The sequence below is a fragment of the Meles meles genome, chromosome X (assembly GCF_922984935.1).
Source record: "Meles meles chromosome X, mMelMel3.1 paternal haplotype, whole genome shotgun sequence".
NCBI lineage: Eukaryota > Metazoa > Chordata > Mammalia > Carnivora > Mustelidae > Meles > Meles meles.
The window spans coordinates 16235589-16250339 of record NC_060087.1 but is presented as its reverse complement, the minus strand read 5'-3'; the positions used below and the strand labels follow the sequence as shown (position 1 = coordinate 16250339).

The 14751-nt window shown below is 39.2% G+C and overlaps 1 protein-coding gene across 8 annotated transcripts in view; it reads left to right on the top strand.

Annotated features, from left to right (window-relative positions):
• The window catches only part of RPS6KA3 (ribosomal protein S6 kinase A3), a 116112-nt gene extending 106311 nt beyond the window's left edge, over positions 1-9801 (top strand). For all 8 annotated transcript variants that reach the window (XM_045995195.1, XM_045995197.1, XM_045995200.1 and 5 more), the window contains 2 exons: positions 3695-3835; positions 4471-9801. In XM_045995195.1, coding sequence (XP_045851151.1) covers positions 3695-3835; positions 4471-4593 — 264 coding nt within the window. In that variant the 3' untranslated portion in view covers positions 4594-9801. The remainder of the gene's footprint in view (positions 1-3694; positions 3836-4470) is intronic.
• Positions 9802-14751: the final 4950 nt, after the last annotated feature.

The window sequence follows — 14751 nt, the reverse complement described above, 5'->3', positions numbered from 1 at the left end:
TTACTTAGAAGGTTTTACAGTATTTCAGGTCCCAAATGATGAAGACCTAAACTAGAGCAGTAGTAGCAGGATTTGAGCTAAATTAAAGAGAAATTTAGGGGGCAAAATAGACTCAGTGGTTAAATGGACATAAGAAGCAGGGGAGGGACACCTGAGTGGCACAGTTGATTAAGCATCTGACTCTTGGTTTTGGCTCGGGTCATGATCTCAGACTCGTCAGATCAAGCCCCACACTGGGCTCTATGCTGAGCAATGGAGTCTGCTTGAGATTCTGTGTGTGTATGTGTGTGTGTGTCTCAAAATAAATAAATAAATCTTTTTTTAAATAAATCTTTCTTTAATAAATAAATCTTACTTTTTTTAAAGAAAAAAAGAAGCAAGGGGGAAGCAGATAGTAAGCATATAGTCCACATATCTACTGTAGACAAATGAGTTGTAGTGGTGTTCTTTCACCAAGATGTGGGATACAAAAGAAGTAGTTTTGAGAGGCATGATAATTACAGATTTGGACATTAAGAATTTGAAGTGCGACTGTGGTGTATAAGTAAGAGATGTATGTCCATTAGTCAACTGGCTATATGGATGCAGATTTTAGGAGAGAAGTTTTGGGTGGACAGTGGAGTTAGGAGTTACCATCTGTAGGAGCTAAAGCCATGAATATGAATGAGCTTATCTGAACAGAGTGATGAGACTTACGCGAGGAAGAGAGTTTTGTTGTGCCCCTGGGCAGTTTTGCCACTTTTCATGTACTTGAAGCATATTTTCTCACTTTAAGAATTTGGAAGGGGGGGGCGCCTGGGTGGCTCAGTGGATTAGGCCACTGCCTTCGGCTCAGGTCATGATCTCAGGGTCCTGGGATCGAGCCCCGCATCGGGCTCTCCGCTCCGCGGGGAGCCTGCTTCCTCCTCTCTCTCTGCCTACTTGTGATCTCTCTCTCTGTCAAATAAATAAATAAATAAATAAATAAAAATCTTTAAAAAAAAAAAAAAAAAAGAATTTGGAAGGGGGAGCGCCTGGGTGGCTCAGTGGGTTAAAGCCTCTGCCTTCGGCTCCGGTCATGATCCCAGGGTCTTGGGATCGAGCCCCACATCTGGCTCTCTGCTCAGCGGGGAGCCTGCTTCCTCCTCTCTCTGCCTAGTTGTGATTTCTCTCTGTCAAATAAATAAAATATTTAAAAAAAAAAAAGAATTTGGAAAGGGAGTTCCTAGTTGTTTCACTTTTTATTTCTAATTCTGTTTAGTAGCTTATTCCTGTTCTTCGGCTCGGGTCATGATCTCAGGGGCCTGGGATCGAGTCCCGCATCGGGCTCTCTGCTCCGCAGGGAGCCTGCTTCCCTCTCACTCTCTCTCTGCCTGCCTCTCTGCCTACTTGTGATCTCTCTCTGTCAAATACATAAATAAAATCTTTAAAAAAAAAAAAAAAACTAAATAATAGCAGAGGAGTACTTGGAATAACATCTCTTCAGTTCCCAGTACCAGTCAGCCACCAGGTTCTGTTGCTTCTTTCCCTAAGTAGCTCAGACCATCCATATTTCTCCGTCTCTTATACTGCCCTGAAGCCATCATCTCTCTCGCCAGTCTCAAATTGGAGTCTTCAGGCTTGCACCCTCCATTTTCCTCCACACTTAGTGAGGGTAAGCTCTGTAAAGTACAAACCTGACTGTGTCATTCCCTTGCTTTAAATAATTTCTTACCTCCAGACAAAGACCAGATTTGCTAATGTAGTTTACAGGGGCCTTCATGGTCTAGTCCCTTCTCACCTTCCCATTTATCTGCTGCCACGTTCTACTTGTTTTTATTAGAGCCTCACTGCACTCCTTTCTGTTCCTTAATTGTGACACATTCTCTTCCCTGACGGCTTTCCTCTAATCACACTCCGCTCTAGCTCCCCGAATTGCTCTGTTTCCTCCTCCCTTTCTCTATAATCTGTCTACAGCTCATCCTTCAGTTCTCACATTCCTCTAAAGAAGTCACTTCGAAGCCACCCCATCCTGTTCAGGTCAGTTGTCTTTTTGTGCTCCTCTAGCTATACGTCTTTATTCATCCCATCAAAGACTTACTGTTTGCTTTGTAATTGATTCTTTGTTTCTCCCTCACTGTGCTGAAAGCTTCATGAGGTCAGAGTTCATTTCTATCTTGTTCACTGCTAAATACCCAATGTCTAGTAGAATACTTGGCCTTTAATAGATACTCAAATAGATATATATATATTTTTTTTTTAATATTTTATTTATTTGACAGAGAGAAATCACAACTAGGCAGAGAGGCAGGCAGAGAGAAAGGAGGAAGCAGGCTCCCTGAGGAGCAGAGAGCCCGATGCGGGGCTCGATCCCAGGACCCTGGGATCATGACCCGAGCCAAAGGCAGAGGCTTTAACCCACTGAGCCACCCAGGCGCCCCTCAAATAGATATATTTTGAATGAAAAATTAAACAAGTGGTAAATGACTCTTTTAAGTCACAACTGTTCTTATTTTGGAGAGTATAAAACTATCTAGCAATTATATGGATCTGTATTCCATGCATAGGAAAGCATTTGGATAGATAGAAGGCATTTTCTCTGGAAGAATGGTATTCTGGGAGTTCTTGTTCTTTTGCTTTTCTGTATTTCTTGATTTTTTTAAATAATGCCTGTGCAATGCCCATGAAGTGGGGAAAATAAAAATAACTCTAATCTGGGGCACCTGGCTGGCTCAGTTGGTGGAGCATGTGACTCTTGATCTTGGGGTTGTGAGTTTAAACCCCACATTGGGCGTGGAGCCTACTTAAAAAAAAAAAACTCTAATCTTTTGGAGGGGGCATTTGGAGCTCTCCAATTAAATTCCTATTATTGGACAGTTACATTCTGCTTTTCATTATTACCAGCAGCACAAAAAAGTCTTCAGTTGAAAATTACTTGGAAATAAAACTACAAAAGTATAGAAAAGTCAGAATGTCTCAGCGAATAAAAGAGCCAAAGTACTTAAAGATACATAAATGTGGTAAATTTACTCTTTGTAGTGCACCAAAGTTACTGTTACTCAGGGAGGAGAAAACAAAGACTTGGGTTTTTTGCTTTTTTTTTTTTTTTTTTTTTTTTAAAGACATTTCCATGTTGAGGGCACCGAGGTGGCTCAGTCAGTTAAGCATCCAACTCTTGATTTCACCTCAGGTCATGATCTCAGAGTCATGGGATCGAGCCCCATGTTGGGGCATCTGCTTGAGATTCTCTCCCTCTCCTTCTCCCACTGTCCCTTGCCCTGCTCTTGCTCACTTCTGTTCTCTCTCTGTCGCTTTCTTTTTTTATAAAGATAGATTTATTTATTTATTTATTTGACAGAAAGAGATCACAAGTAGGCAGAGAGGCAGGCAGAGAGAGAGAGGGAGAGATGAAAGCAGGCCCCCTGCTGAGCAGAGAGCCTGATGTGGGACTCAATCCCAGGACCCTGAGATCATGAGCTGAGCCAAAGGCAGAGGCTTAACCCACTGAGCCACAGAGGCACCCTCTCTGTCGCTTTCTTTAAAGTAAATCTTAAAAAAAAAAAGAAAGAAAGAAAGAAATTGTTATAGTGACCAAATTGCTTTGAACCCCAAGGTTTGATACCAGGAAAAAATAGTGTCATAGAAGCTAAAGAAAAATGCTGACCAGTATCAAGTGCTATAGAAAAGCAAACGAAAGTTTAAACTTGTTTTATTACTCCTCTTCTTCCCATTACAGGACCTGGTGTCAAAGATGCTTCATGTGGATCCTCATCAGAGACTGACTGCTGCCCTTGTGCTCAGACATCCTTGGATCGTCCACTGGGACCAACTGCCACAGTACCAACTAAACAGACAGGATGCACCCCATCTAGTCAAGGTGAGCTGCCCTATTTGGGCGCTGCTTTCTGCATGACTTCCAGGAAACTGAGTCCCCTGTCCATGCCCACAGCACCTTTCCCTTTCACTCAGCCTGCATCCATTTCTAAAGTGAGATTCTCTTACAATGAGGAGTTTGGAAAAGAGAAAGTCAAAGCATGCCAAAATATAATAAAACCAGTTTAAGAATGACTTCTGAGTTTATCTGTCACATAGGCTTATGGATTTCCTAACTTTTGTTTATACTTTTCTTTCTTATGCAAAACCCAGAGCAAATTCTTTGAGGTTGTCAGCAGTGGCAAAACAAGTTCCAAAAGAGCATGTTTTGCTGCCCCTGGTATTAAAGAGTTGCAAAGAAACAAAAGTTGAATAGTCCTGAGTAAAGTGAGGGCTGCTTGTTATAAGCCCATCCCTGTCCTTTCTCATCCGTAAGTTCAGCCTCCCATATTTGCCTCTTTAATTTTAGTTAAATCAGAGGGTTTGACCAGTATGGTTATTTTCATTGTAAGCCCAATTAAATCTACATAAGTTTTCATATGAAGAAATTATCTAGGGGGGAATATCTGTATTTCATATTCTTTGTACTTGTGACTACCCATTGTCATTTGTGTTGTGACCTCCCTTTCCTATTTTCAGGGTGCTATGGCAGCTACATATTCTGCTTTAAACCGTAATCAGTCGCCAGTTTTGGAACCAGTAGGCCGCTCTACTCTTGCTCAGCGGAGAGGTATTAAAAAAATCACCTCCACAGCCCTGTGAAGTGACCTCAGTGAGATATTTGGTACCATGGTGTAAGCTGATAGCACAAGTTCTGGCGACAGGTAGCACATATCTGAGAGACGCCTGCAAGCACACACTGTCCCAGCTGGTACCCATAATGCTGCTGCTCCTCCTGCTGCTCCTGCTTCCGTCTCTTCTCGCTTTAAATGGTTGTTAGCAAGTTAGATTTTCGTGGAGCTTCGGATGAAATGAAAATGGAAACATGATGAAGACATATTCACTGAATCAACAAGAATAATGAACATACGAATACCACCTAAAAATACACTGAATAAAGTACTCTACACCATATAGCATTATTTTTATAGGAAATATTTCATGTCCCTGAAATATTCTTTGTTAGTTATAGGGATGGACAGTTTATGTTAAGCACTTAGCTTAAACAATCCGTTTCTATTAGCACTGTATCCCTTGTGCCATCCAACATTTTGTATGTTTTTGTAAACAGTTCATATACAGTACATTTCTGTACTGCTTTCTTTAATGTATACATGCTTTGTTTAACTTGGAATCTATTATTATTAATCAATTGACTATTAAATCTGGTTAAATAGTTCACCTGGATTAACAGTATTGTTGGACAGCCCTAAAAATGGCCAGATTGTGGAACAGCTGTTGAATGTAATACTTCCAAAATGTACATATATTTCCCCATGTCTGTTTCACTGGTTCGTTCATTTGTTTGTTTCTTAAAGTCAGGTGCTTTGTCAGACTAACCTAGAGAGCTGTTATGGTAGAGAAAGTTATCACGTGTGTGTGGCATGACATCAAGAGTACACCTATGAAGTTAGTCCATATACGTTGCAACTCCTTAGGGTTCTTTTTTCCTTAATTAAGGAGGTAGTTCTTGCACTTTTGATCTTGAATAGTATCCATATTTAGTATTTGGCGTATGATTTGGGATTTTGCCAATATACATCAAAGGCCTTTTAAGAGTTCTGGTGAAGAGATTGGCAAAGGAAAATTTAACAACAGTCATTCAAGTCCCATTAGATCTTTCAGGTTTAAATAGATCAAATTGCAGAATTTAGCATATGAATAACAGGATACCTGTTCTTGTATACCTGCAGGAAAAGTATGCTTTTTGGAAAAAAGGTAAATCATAATGAGTTCTATCCCATTACGATGCTCTATATTAAACACTAATTTGAATGTAATAAAGGCCACCAGCCTCTCTATGAAATTGGATTTAAACTTTCTTATTCGAGGGAATAAAACATTCTTGATCAAACAGTATTTGTTCTCACCTGAAATTATAGCTCAAGTAGGCTAAGTGAATGTTCACCATTGAGTGTTTTCTGAATTCCTTCTGTTGACTTATAGCCATATCATGCTTCCTTTAATTTCAGAAATGATCAGCTTTCATAGTGGTCACTGGGTCTGCTTAGATTACAGTATTCATTATCTACATCTAATTTGGGTAGTTTCCACAATTCTACTTGATTAAAGAAACTTTTGTATCCATTATTACCTGTATTTTGGTTAAGCTACCTAGCATACATCAATTTGTAAGATGAAAAATATGAACAAGGAAAAGTGATTTAACCTAACCTCATCAAGAATGTGCCCAACAGATCTCTTAGCCATGTACTGAGCCATTTACATCAGAAGTCTTTTTACCTGCCCAAAGCTTTAAGTCTTTCTTTGAGAGTACAAAGCCAAGAAAGTGTAGTTTAGTTAAATGTCTTAGAAGCCACTTACTATTACTTTAAGTTTTCCTCTACGCAGCTAAAGAGAAAGGGAAAATCTATAACATTCATTTTGCTTAAGTGACACAAAATGATTATTGCATAGAAATTAAATGTAAGTTTATCTTCTAAATTTAAAAAATGTACAATAAGAGGGATTCAGAAGATCTAGATGGAGGAAGTTTTTTTAAAATTCTTGAGTATATAAATGCTGACTATCAAAAACTGCTTCCCATTGCCTAGAAAGAAATTTTTTTCTTTCTTTCTCTCTCTCTCTATTCAGTGTTTCAAACCACACCCATCCCAAATTCTTGTCGCTTTTAAAATGTTAGTGTAACTCTAGGCAAAAAAAAAAAAAAAAAAAGATTTTCAAATTTTGGACACCAGTGCTATTCCATAAGTGCTTAGGTGTGTTGTCTATTGTAGTCTTAGAACCAGAAGTGAATGTGTAAATCCTTATAAATTATCTAGTTGAACATTCTCATATTGCATGTAAAGTAACTAAGACCCAAAACAGAGACTAGAATCCTTAACTTCTTACTCAGTTTCCCCCCCTCATAACACCATGCTACCTTCCCTTCATATTATCACCCAACCAGAAGCAGAGTTGTTATAAAAAAAAAAAAGTATTTCTTGGGACATTACTCCACTGGTAGATGAATGGCAAGTTTATTGCTTTCAAAGATAATGCCTTCTTTGCCTACTTCAACTGCCAGTTTTATTGGAGAAAAGCAAGTCATGTGTTCACAAAACTGAAGACTGTTGCCTAAAATGCAGTTCATGTGCTTAATTTATTTCATCTGTGGTTCCTATTGCCTTTGATTTACAGCAGACAGCTCTAAATGTAATGCTTGCCCTGGGTTTACTTTTCCATTAATTACTGAGTCCAGTTCCTCTGGGCCCTTAACCAGTTAGTTCTCCTCATTACCAGGGCTTTTCCCAGAAGGTTTTAGTTTAGTCTTAAAGATTATTTCAGTGTGAAAGAAGGAACTAAACCATCAGACCACTTTTACAAACTTCCTCTTAGCCTATAATCCAAAATAATATCTAGAATAGTAGATTGCATTTAACTTTTCCAAGCATATGCTGAAAAATATGGATTATGCTACCACGTGTTTTGTATCTTCCCTTTCAAGTGATGATGTTAAGGTAAGTTTTTATCCTTTTAATTTTTTATGTAAGTCATTTCAGCTCCTTCTAATTTATAGAGATGTCTTTTTTCCTAAGTACAGTAGGCCTTTAACTTTCATTTATTCACAAGCAACCCCAAAAGTCCAAAAATGTAATGATTTTGACAAGGTACAGAATCAAGATGCAGCAAGGCTGATGTGTGGGGAAAAGTCACTTAGGGTCTGGAGGGGGTGTGGTGTGTATGCAGTAGAGATTCACATTTCACATGTGGTAGGCAGCAAAGTATGGGTTTGGATCAACGATTTCCCACCTAATTTTAAGAAGTGGGGACATTATGAGAGGTGGGGCTGGCCTGTTTGATGTGCCCTGCACCCTCAGCCCAGGAAAGATTTGAAGAGGGAGAGGGGTGCAAAGACTTCATGAGTAAGAGAATGGATTGGGTTGGAAAGGGACTGGGGTGGGTCCAGCCTGGGATGAGAGCAGAAAAATATCCAAGATTTGGGAGCCTTTGTACAGATGTACTTAATCACCATGGAAGTCAGCAATACATATCTCAACATGGCTTTGATAGTCTCTACTTCCCGGCCTTTATAAATGACTGAAAAATACTCAGCTTGCTTTACCTTATTTTATAGATAAAATTCTCATGGTGGTATCGAGGATTTATGAGATTTGTGAAGGCATTAGGACAGGTATCTCAGGAATGTAAAGAGTTAGAAAAGGTCTGTTTTCTGTGCTTACGAAATACGATGGGTTCCATGGTTGACCCTTGGTGCTTAAACCAAGAGGTTCCAATCTAGTCCTAGAGTTCTGTCCCTCTGAAAGGTCCAGCTCCATGTGACTCACACTAGATGTATACATTGAGTTTTATTTAATTCACAGATAAGTTGACTTAACTCATTATTTATATTTCAATTAGTGAAAATAGTCCTCTTTTCACCTCCAGATTGCTTACATTTTGCTGGTTTCCCCAAGTGACCATTGGTGGAGACCAATTAAGGAATGAAATTTGCTTTCTTGGGACTGTGGTATTCTACAGAGCCACGCTTAACCACTTTTTCTAGTGAAGAATCTACAGAATGATAATACCTAAATATGGATGGCCAAGAAGAATTTGTATCTACAGTGTGCTTTATGTACTTCTGACACTGCTGTATTTTGTGTGGTCAAGTGACTTGTAACTGGTTCCAGTGTGACTGAGTGTTCTCAATTCTAGTAATGAAGTCAAGTTAATTTTCTTAAGCCTTGTATTACTATCAGTCTCACATTTACCACTTTGATTCTAGTTTTTTAACTGTTCATACAGGGCATAGCAAGGGTTGGGATGAGAGTCTACTTCCTACCTCTTAAGGCACTTTCCTCATTATTTTGCCATATAACCTTGAAGTGCATGATAAGCTGTTTAAATGTCCATGACTTCTCCCAGAGCAACTAGCAAAGTATATGACATTGAATAGAGATTAGTGAAAAGGAAAATTTAGAGACTTAAGTTCAGAGATGCAGACCTCAAGAAAACCTCTTCTAGAGCACATACCATTTGAGTACAATATGTGTAAACACATGAGAGGAGAGTCTCTGTAATAGTCTAAGTAGATTAGTTCAGTATCTAATGGAAGTGAAAATCTTTACTCCTAGTATCACTATAGTACTGAATGAGCTGTATACTGAGTTTTTCAAACAAGTATGTAAAGTAGAACTTTTAAATACAAAGCAAGGGCATAAGGATAAAGGTTTTGGTTTGTGTATCTCTAGTGTATCATCTAAAGCTTTTTTTTTAAATTGCCATTCCTTAGCATCCTTAATAATTATGGGTGATGAGTTTTTAATTCTTAAAATTATGTACATGTATTAGGTTTATCTTAACTCTTACCCAAGCAAAAGGGAAGGTATACACCTAAGGGATGTAATTATTTTGCAATTTTGGCCTTGGGTGGGAATGGGGTGGGCAACTACTTAAAACAGTTTTTAAAAAAGAAAAAAAAATCACAAATATTTTTCTACTATTATACCTGATCTTACTTTATACTAGTTTCTCTCTAGTAAGGCATGCTGGAAGCCCAAGGTACCGTATCATGAGTTCCTATGTATTGTACCTTTTATTGGTGGTTAAATCACATCAGATGCTTGGCACTGCTGCCATAATTATGAAATGCTTGTAAAGGATTAATTATCACTGAATACTTTAAATTGTTTTACTTAAGAGTTTAATCTGGGAAGTTTTCAAATCATACTATTAATGCGTAATCTAAGCTCTTTGAGATGTATCCATGAATAATCCTGGAACAATATTGCTTGTATTCCTGTCACAGGACAGGTTTTGTAATCTTTAAAAGAAATGAAAATTTATATAATAAAGTTTCAAATAAATGCATGTATGTCATTTATCAGGTTATTTCAGTTATATGATAATCCTTCATAATGTCAAATTCTATCCAAAGTATAAATTTTTTTCCAAAGTATAAATTTATCAAACTGGATTGATAGAACTTAAAACAAGAACATTTCTGAGTTAATAAGAAGTGCAAGATAATTTTTGTATGCAAAGTCTTGGTTAGCCCAAAGAGAGTCACATCAGGCACATGAATCATAGATCTTAACCCAATACCAAACGCGATTAATGATTCGAAGGATACAGAGCGATCACCAGGCACAGGTGAAATAATCTGTTCTTCGAGAAGTCCAAAATCATCAGACTTAGCTCCAAAATACCCTTTCTCTTCCTCATTACTGTACACTTTGGACTCAGAATTAAAGGACAGTTTCCTTCTGAGCAATCTGAAAACATTGCTTAAACAAGGGGAGTTATTTGGTTTTGCAACTTCCCCTTTTTATACCTCATTGATAACACAAATGATGAATCCCCATTCTCCAGCCAACCATGCTTCATCAGTCCATAAATTCCATGTTTTCCAATAAGCCATCTCTAGAGACAAAATGTATCTTGCTAAAAGCATTTTATTTTTTTAAAAGATTTTATTTATTTATTTGACAGACAGAGATCACAAGTAGGCAGAGAGGCAGGCAGAGAGAGAGGAAGGGAAGCAGGCTCCCTGCCGATCCCAGGATCCTGGATCATGACCTGAGCAGAAGGCAGAGGCTTTAACCCACTGAGCCACCCAGGCACCCCTAAAAGCATTTTAGACATAAGAACTTTTTGTTTTCTTTCTACTAATATCATTGGCATATTTAAGGAAATTTGATTGAGGTCATTGATTTCTGGTAGAGAGGGAATGGGTTATAGGCCTGCAGTTAGCCCTTACCTTCCCCATTGACATTCTTAGCAGTTTTATATTATGATGGTGTATTTATTCATCATTTCAGGCTGCCATAACAAAGTACCACAGACTGGGTAGCTACAACAACAGAAACTTATTTTCTCATACTTCTGGAGTCTGGAAGTCAGTTAGGGCTGGGTTCTGCCGAGGCCTCTTCCCTTGACTTGCAGATGGCCACTGTCTTTCTGCCTCTTTACGTGGTCATTCTGCCCCTTCTGTCTCTTCCTCTTACAGGGATACAAATCATACTGCATTAGGGTCTCACCCTTAACAGCTTTGTCTTAACTACAATTCAGGCCAAAACAGTTTGGGGACTATCCACGTGGATTAATTTGGCTATTCAGGTTAAGATGGAGAGCTTCAAGGTCTACTTGGTATTATACAGAGGCAACATAGGACTGTTACTGTGCTTGTTTTCTGCTGCTGTAACAAATCGCCACAAACTTGGCAGTTCAGAACAACACAGATTTATTCTCACAGTTCTGTAGGTGAGAAGAAGAAGACCCAATATGGGTCTCACTGGGCTAAGGCCAAGGTGTTGGACAGGCTGAATTCCTTTCTGAAAGTGCTAGGAGAGAATTGTTTCCTTGCCTTTTCCAGTTTCTGAAGGCTAGCTGCATTCCTTGGATCATAGCCACCCTCTTCCATCTTCAAAACTAGCAACGGTGGGTAGAGTCCTTGTCACACGAATCTGACTCCTCTCTTCGACCTTTTCTTCCACTCTTAAAGACTCATGTGATTGGCCCACTCAGGTAATCCAGGAAACTCTCCCCATCTCTAGGTCAACTAACTAGCAACATTAATTGCACCTGCAATCTTAATTCTTTCTGCCACATAGGATAATATAGTCACAGGGTCCAGGGATTAAGACATGAACATTTTTGGGGTCCGTTAGCCAGTCTACCATGGTTATCTAGAAGAACATCTAGCTCCTCAGACAAGGCAACATGAAGGAGCAATTTTTGCCATGATCAATCTTCTGCAGCTTTGAAGATCCAGATACTGAATTTTGTTAATCCACCCTAAATTGATAGAATTGATTGACTTTAGCAAAATTAGGTAAAGGAAGTGCAGGATGCTATAGGAATATATAGCAGAGTTGCCTAAGGGTCAGGGCAGGGTAGGCCTTCTAAGAAAACAATGATTATGCTGCAACCTAAAAGGGGAAAGAAGGGTAGAGAACAGAATGTACAGAGAGAGTTAGAGGCACTCAAGAAAATAAATCATGAAACTGTGGAAAGAGCCAAGATGCCCTTCAACAGACGAATGGGTAAAGAAGATGTGATCCATATATACAATGGAATATTACTCAGCCGTCAGAAGGATGAATACCCAGCTTTTTTATCAACATGGACGAGACTGGAGGAGATTATGCTGAGTGAAATAAGTCAGGCAGAGAAAGTCAACTATCATATGGTTTCACTTACTTGTGGAGTATAAGGAATAACATGGAGGACATCAGGAGAAGGAAAGGAAAAGTGAATTGGGGGAAATCGGAGAGGGGGACAAAGCACGAAAGACTGTGGACTCTGAGAAACAAACTGAAGGTTTTAGAAGGGAGGGGGAGGGGGGATGGGTGAGCCTGGTAGTGGGCATTATGGAGGGCACGTATTGCATGGAGCACTGGGTGTGGTGCATAAACAATCAATCTTGGAACACTGAAAAAAGTAAAATTAAGATGTTAAAAAAGAGAGTAAATCCAATACTGCATAAGAAATTTTGAGCACATGGTTAAAACCAGTAGAACAAATATAAAATTGAAATATTAAAAAAATAATAAAAAAAATAACTTAACAGCCAACTGACACATACTTGAGACAAGTAGAGTGATCGTCCCTCAGGAACTTAACTGCCTCAATGTGAATGCTTTGCTAAAGGCAAAAGACAACCTTAGCTTGACATTAACCAGACCTCCAAGATCCTTCCAAAAATCCCTTTGGAAACTTCCTTTTCTCTACCCATCCCCACCAAGATATATGTTAGCAATCATCCTCCAAACATATGGCCCACTGATATACTTCTAAAGGGTCTCATGACTAAGGTTTTACTAGATAGTGGTAAATGACCTTTTGCTAACAACAGCTAGCCCCTCAGTAAGTTTGCTGACTTAATGCTATCTTTAACCCCCTCCCAACTTGAAATTATATAATTAGCCATTCCTCACAACCCCAGTGCAGCTCTTTCTGCCCACAGGTCCTGTTCCCATGCTTTAATAAAATCGCCCTTTTTGCACTGAAGACATCTCAAGAATTTTTCCTTGACCACTCATTCCTGAACCCCAACATTTCACATCATGCTAAGCATGCTCCTGCTCCAGGTCTTTATGCTCTGCCCATAGTCATTTCCCTCAGATATCCCCATGACTCACCTCTTTCCAAATGATTCTGATGGTCAGTCAAATGGGAGAACCATCCTATGATAGACAAATGAAGCCTGATTTTTTTTTCCTTTGGGGTTTTATACTGAGTAATTGGCAGAGACTTCTGGTTTTTAAAAATATTTGAACTTCAGACACTTGGAGTCTGACTTGCCGGGTGCTAGGCACAACGGCTAAACAATGAATGTATTATATCGATTTAATTCCCACAATAACCCAATATGATAAGTATTATTTCTATACCCAATTTATAGCCAAGGTAACTGAGACTTATAAATAGGTTAAGTAACTTGTCCATAGTTATAGAGTAATAAGTTGCTGCAGAGCTGAATTTGAGCCCAGCTCTAACTTCAAAGTCCAAGTTCATAATCATTTGGCTTCAAAGCAAAATTTAAATAAATTTCATAGATGTCCTTCATCCTCAATTGTGAATATTGCAAGATATTGCAAATGGAAAAAGAAACCCAGAACTTTAAGTCCCCATCATCTTTCAGTCTCTGTCTAAGAAATGCCTGTCATTGGTTTCTCATCCTCAGCTCTTTTAGTGTTTTGATCTGGATGATGCTTTGTTTGCGGGTGGGTGGGTTTGTACTGTGCACTGTATGATGTTTACCAGCATCCCTGGCCTCTGTCCACTAGGTGCCAGTAGCAGCATTCTTCTTTCCCAGTTGTGACAACTAGAAATACCTCCCGAGACTGTCAGATGTTTCTGGTATAAAACCACTATTTTCAACAATAGTACTTTATTTCTCTGCCACTTAGGTATGTCCATTTCCTTGGAAAGATAATGCTGACACCCTAATGTTTTCAGAAAAGTGATTTATTTAAAATAAGTTTACTGGGGCACATGGGTAGCTCAGTCGGTTACGTGGTCTGTCTTCCGCTCAGGTCATGATCTTGGGGTCCTGGGATGGAGTCTCCATAGGGCTCCCTGCTCAGTGGGAAGCCTGCTCGCTTCTTCCTTTCCCTCTGCCTGCTGTTCCTCCTGTTTATGCTCTCTCTCAAATAAATAAAATCTAAAAAAAAAAAAAACACAAAAAATAAAGTAAGTTTACTTAAAAGTGAAGCTGTGTGTCCTGTATAGTCAGCTGTATAAGTTGACTGGGATTGCTATAACAAAATACCACAAACTGAGTGGCTTAAACAGCAAAAATTTATTTTCTCACAGTGTCAGAGGCCGGAAGTCTGAGATCAAGAGGTCTGCAGTGTTGGGTTCTTGTGAGGATTCTCTCTTTGGCTTGTAAAGGCTGACACCTTGTTCACCCAGTGTTCCCCTCTGTGCCTGCGTCTTAACCTCCTCTTCCTCTTCTCATAAAGACACCAGTTCAGTATTGGATTCTGGCCCACCGTAATGAACTCTTTTCAACTTAATTACTTCTAAAGGCCATACTGGTTTTTTTTCATTCTTAAAGGACTTTTTTATTTATTTGAGAGAGAGCGAGCACATGCGAGGGCTGGGGGAGAGAGAGAAGCAGACTCTCACCTGAGCAGGGAGCCCTAAGCAGGGCTCCATCCCAGACCGTGGGATCGAGACCTGCGCCAAAGGCAGATGTTTAACTGACTGAGCTACTCAGGTGCCTCTAAAGACCCTATTTCTAAATACAGTCACATTCTTAGATGTTAGGGGTCAAGAATTCAATGTATGAATTTTGGGAGGGCACAGTTC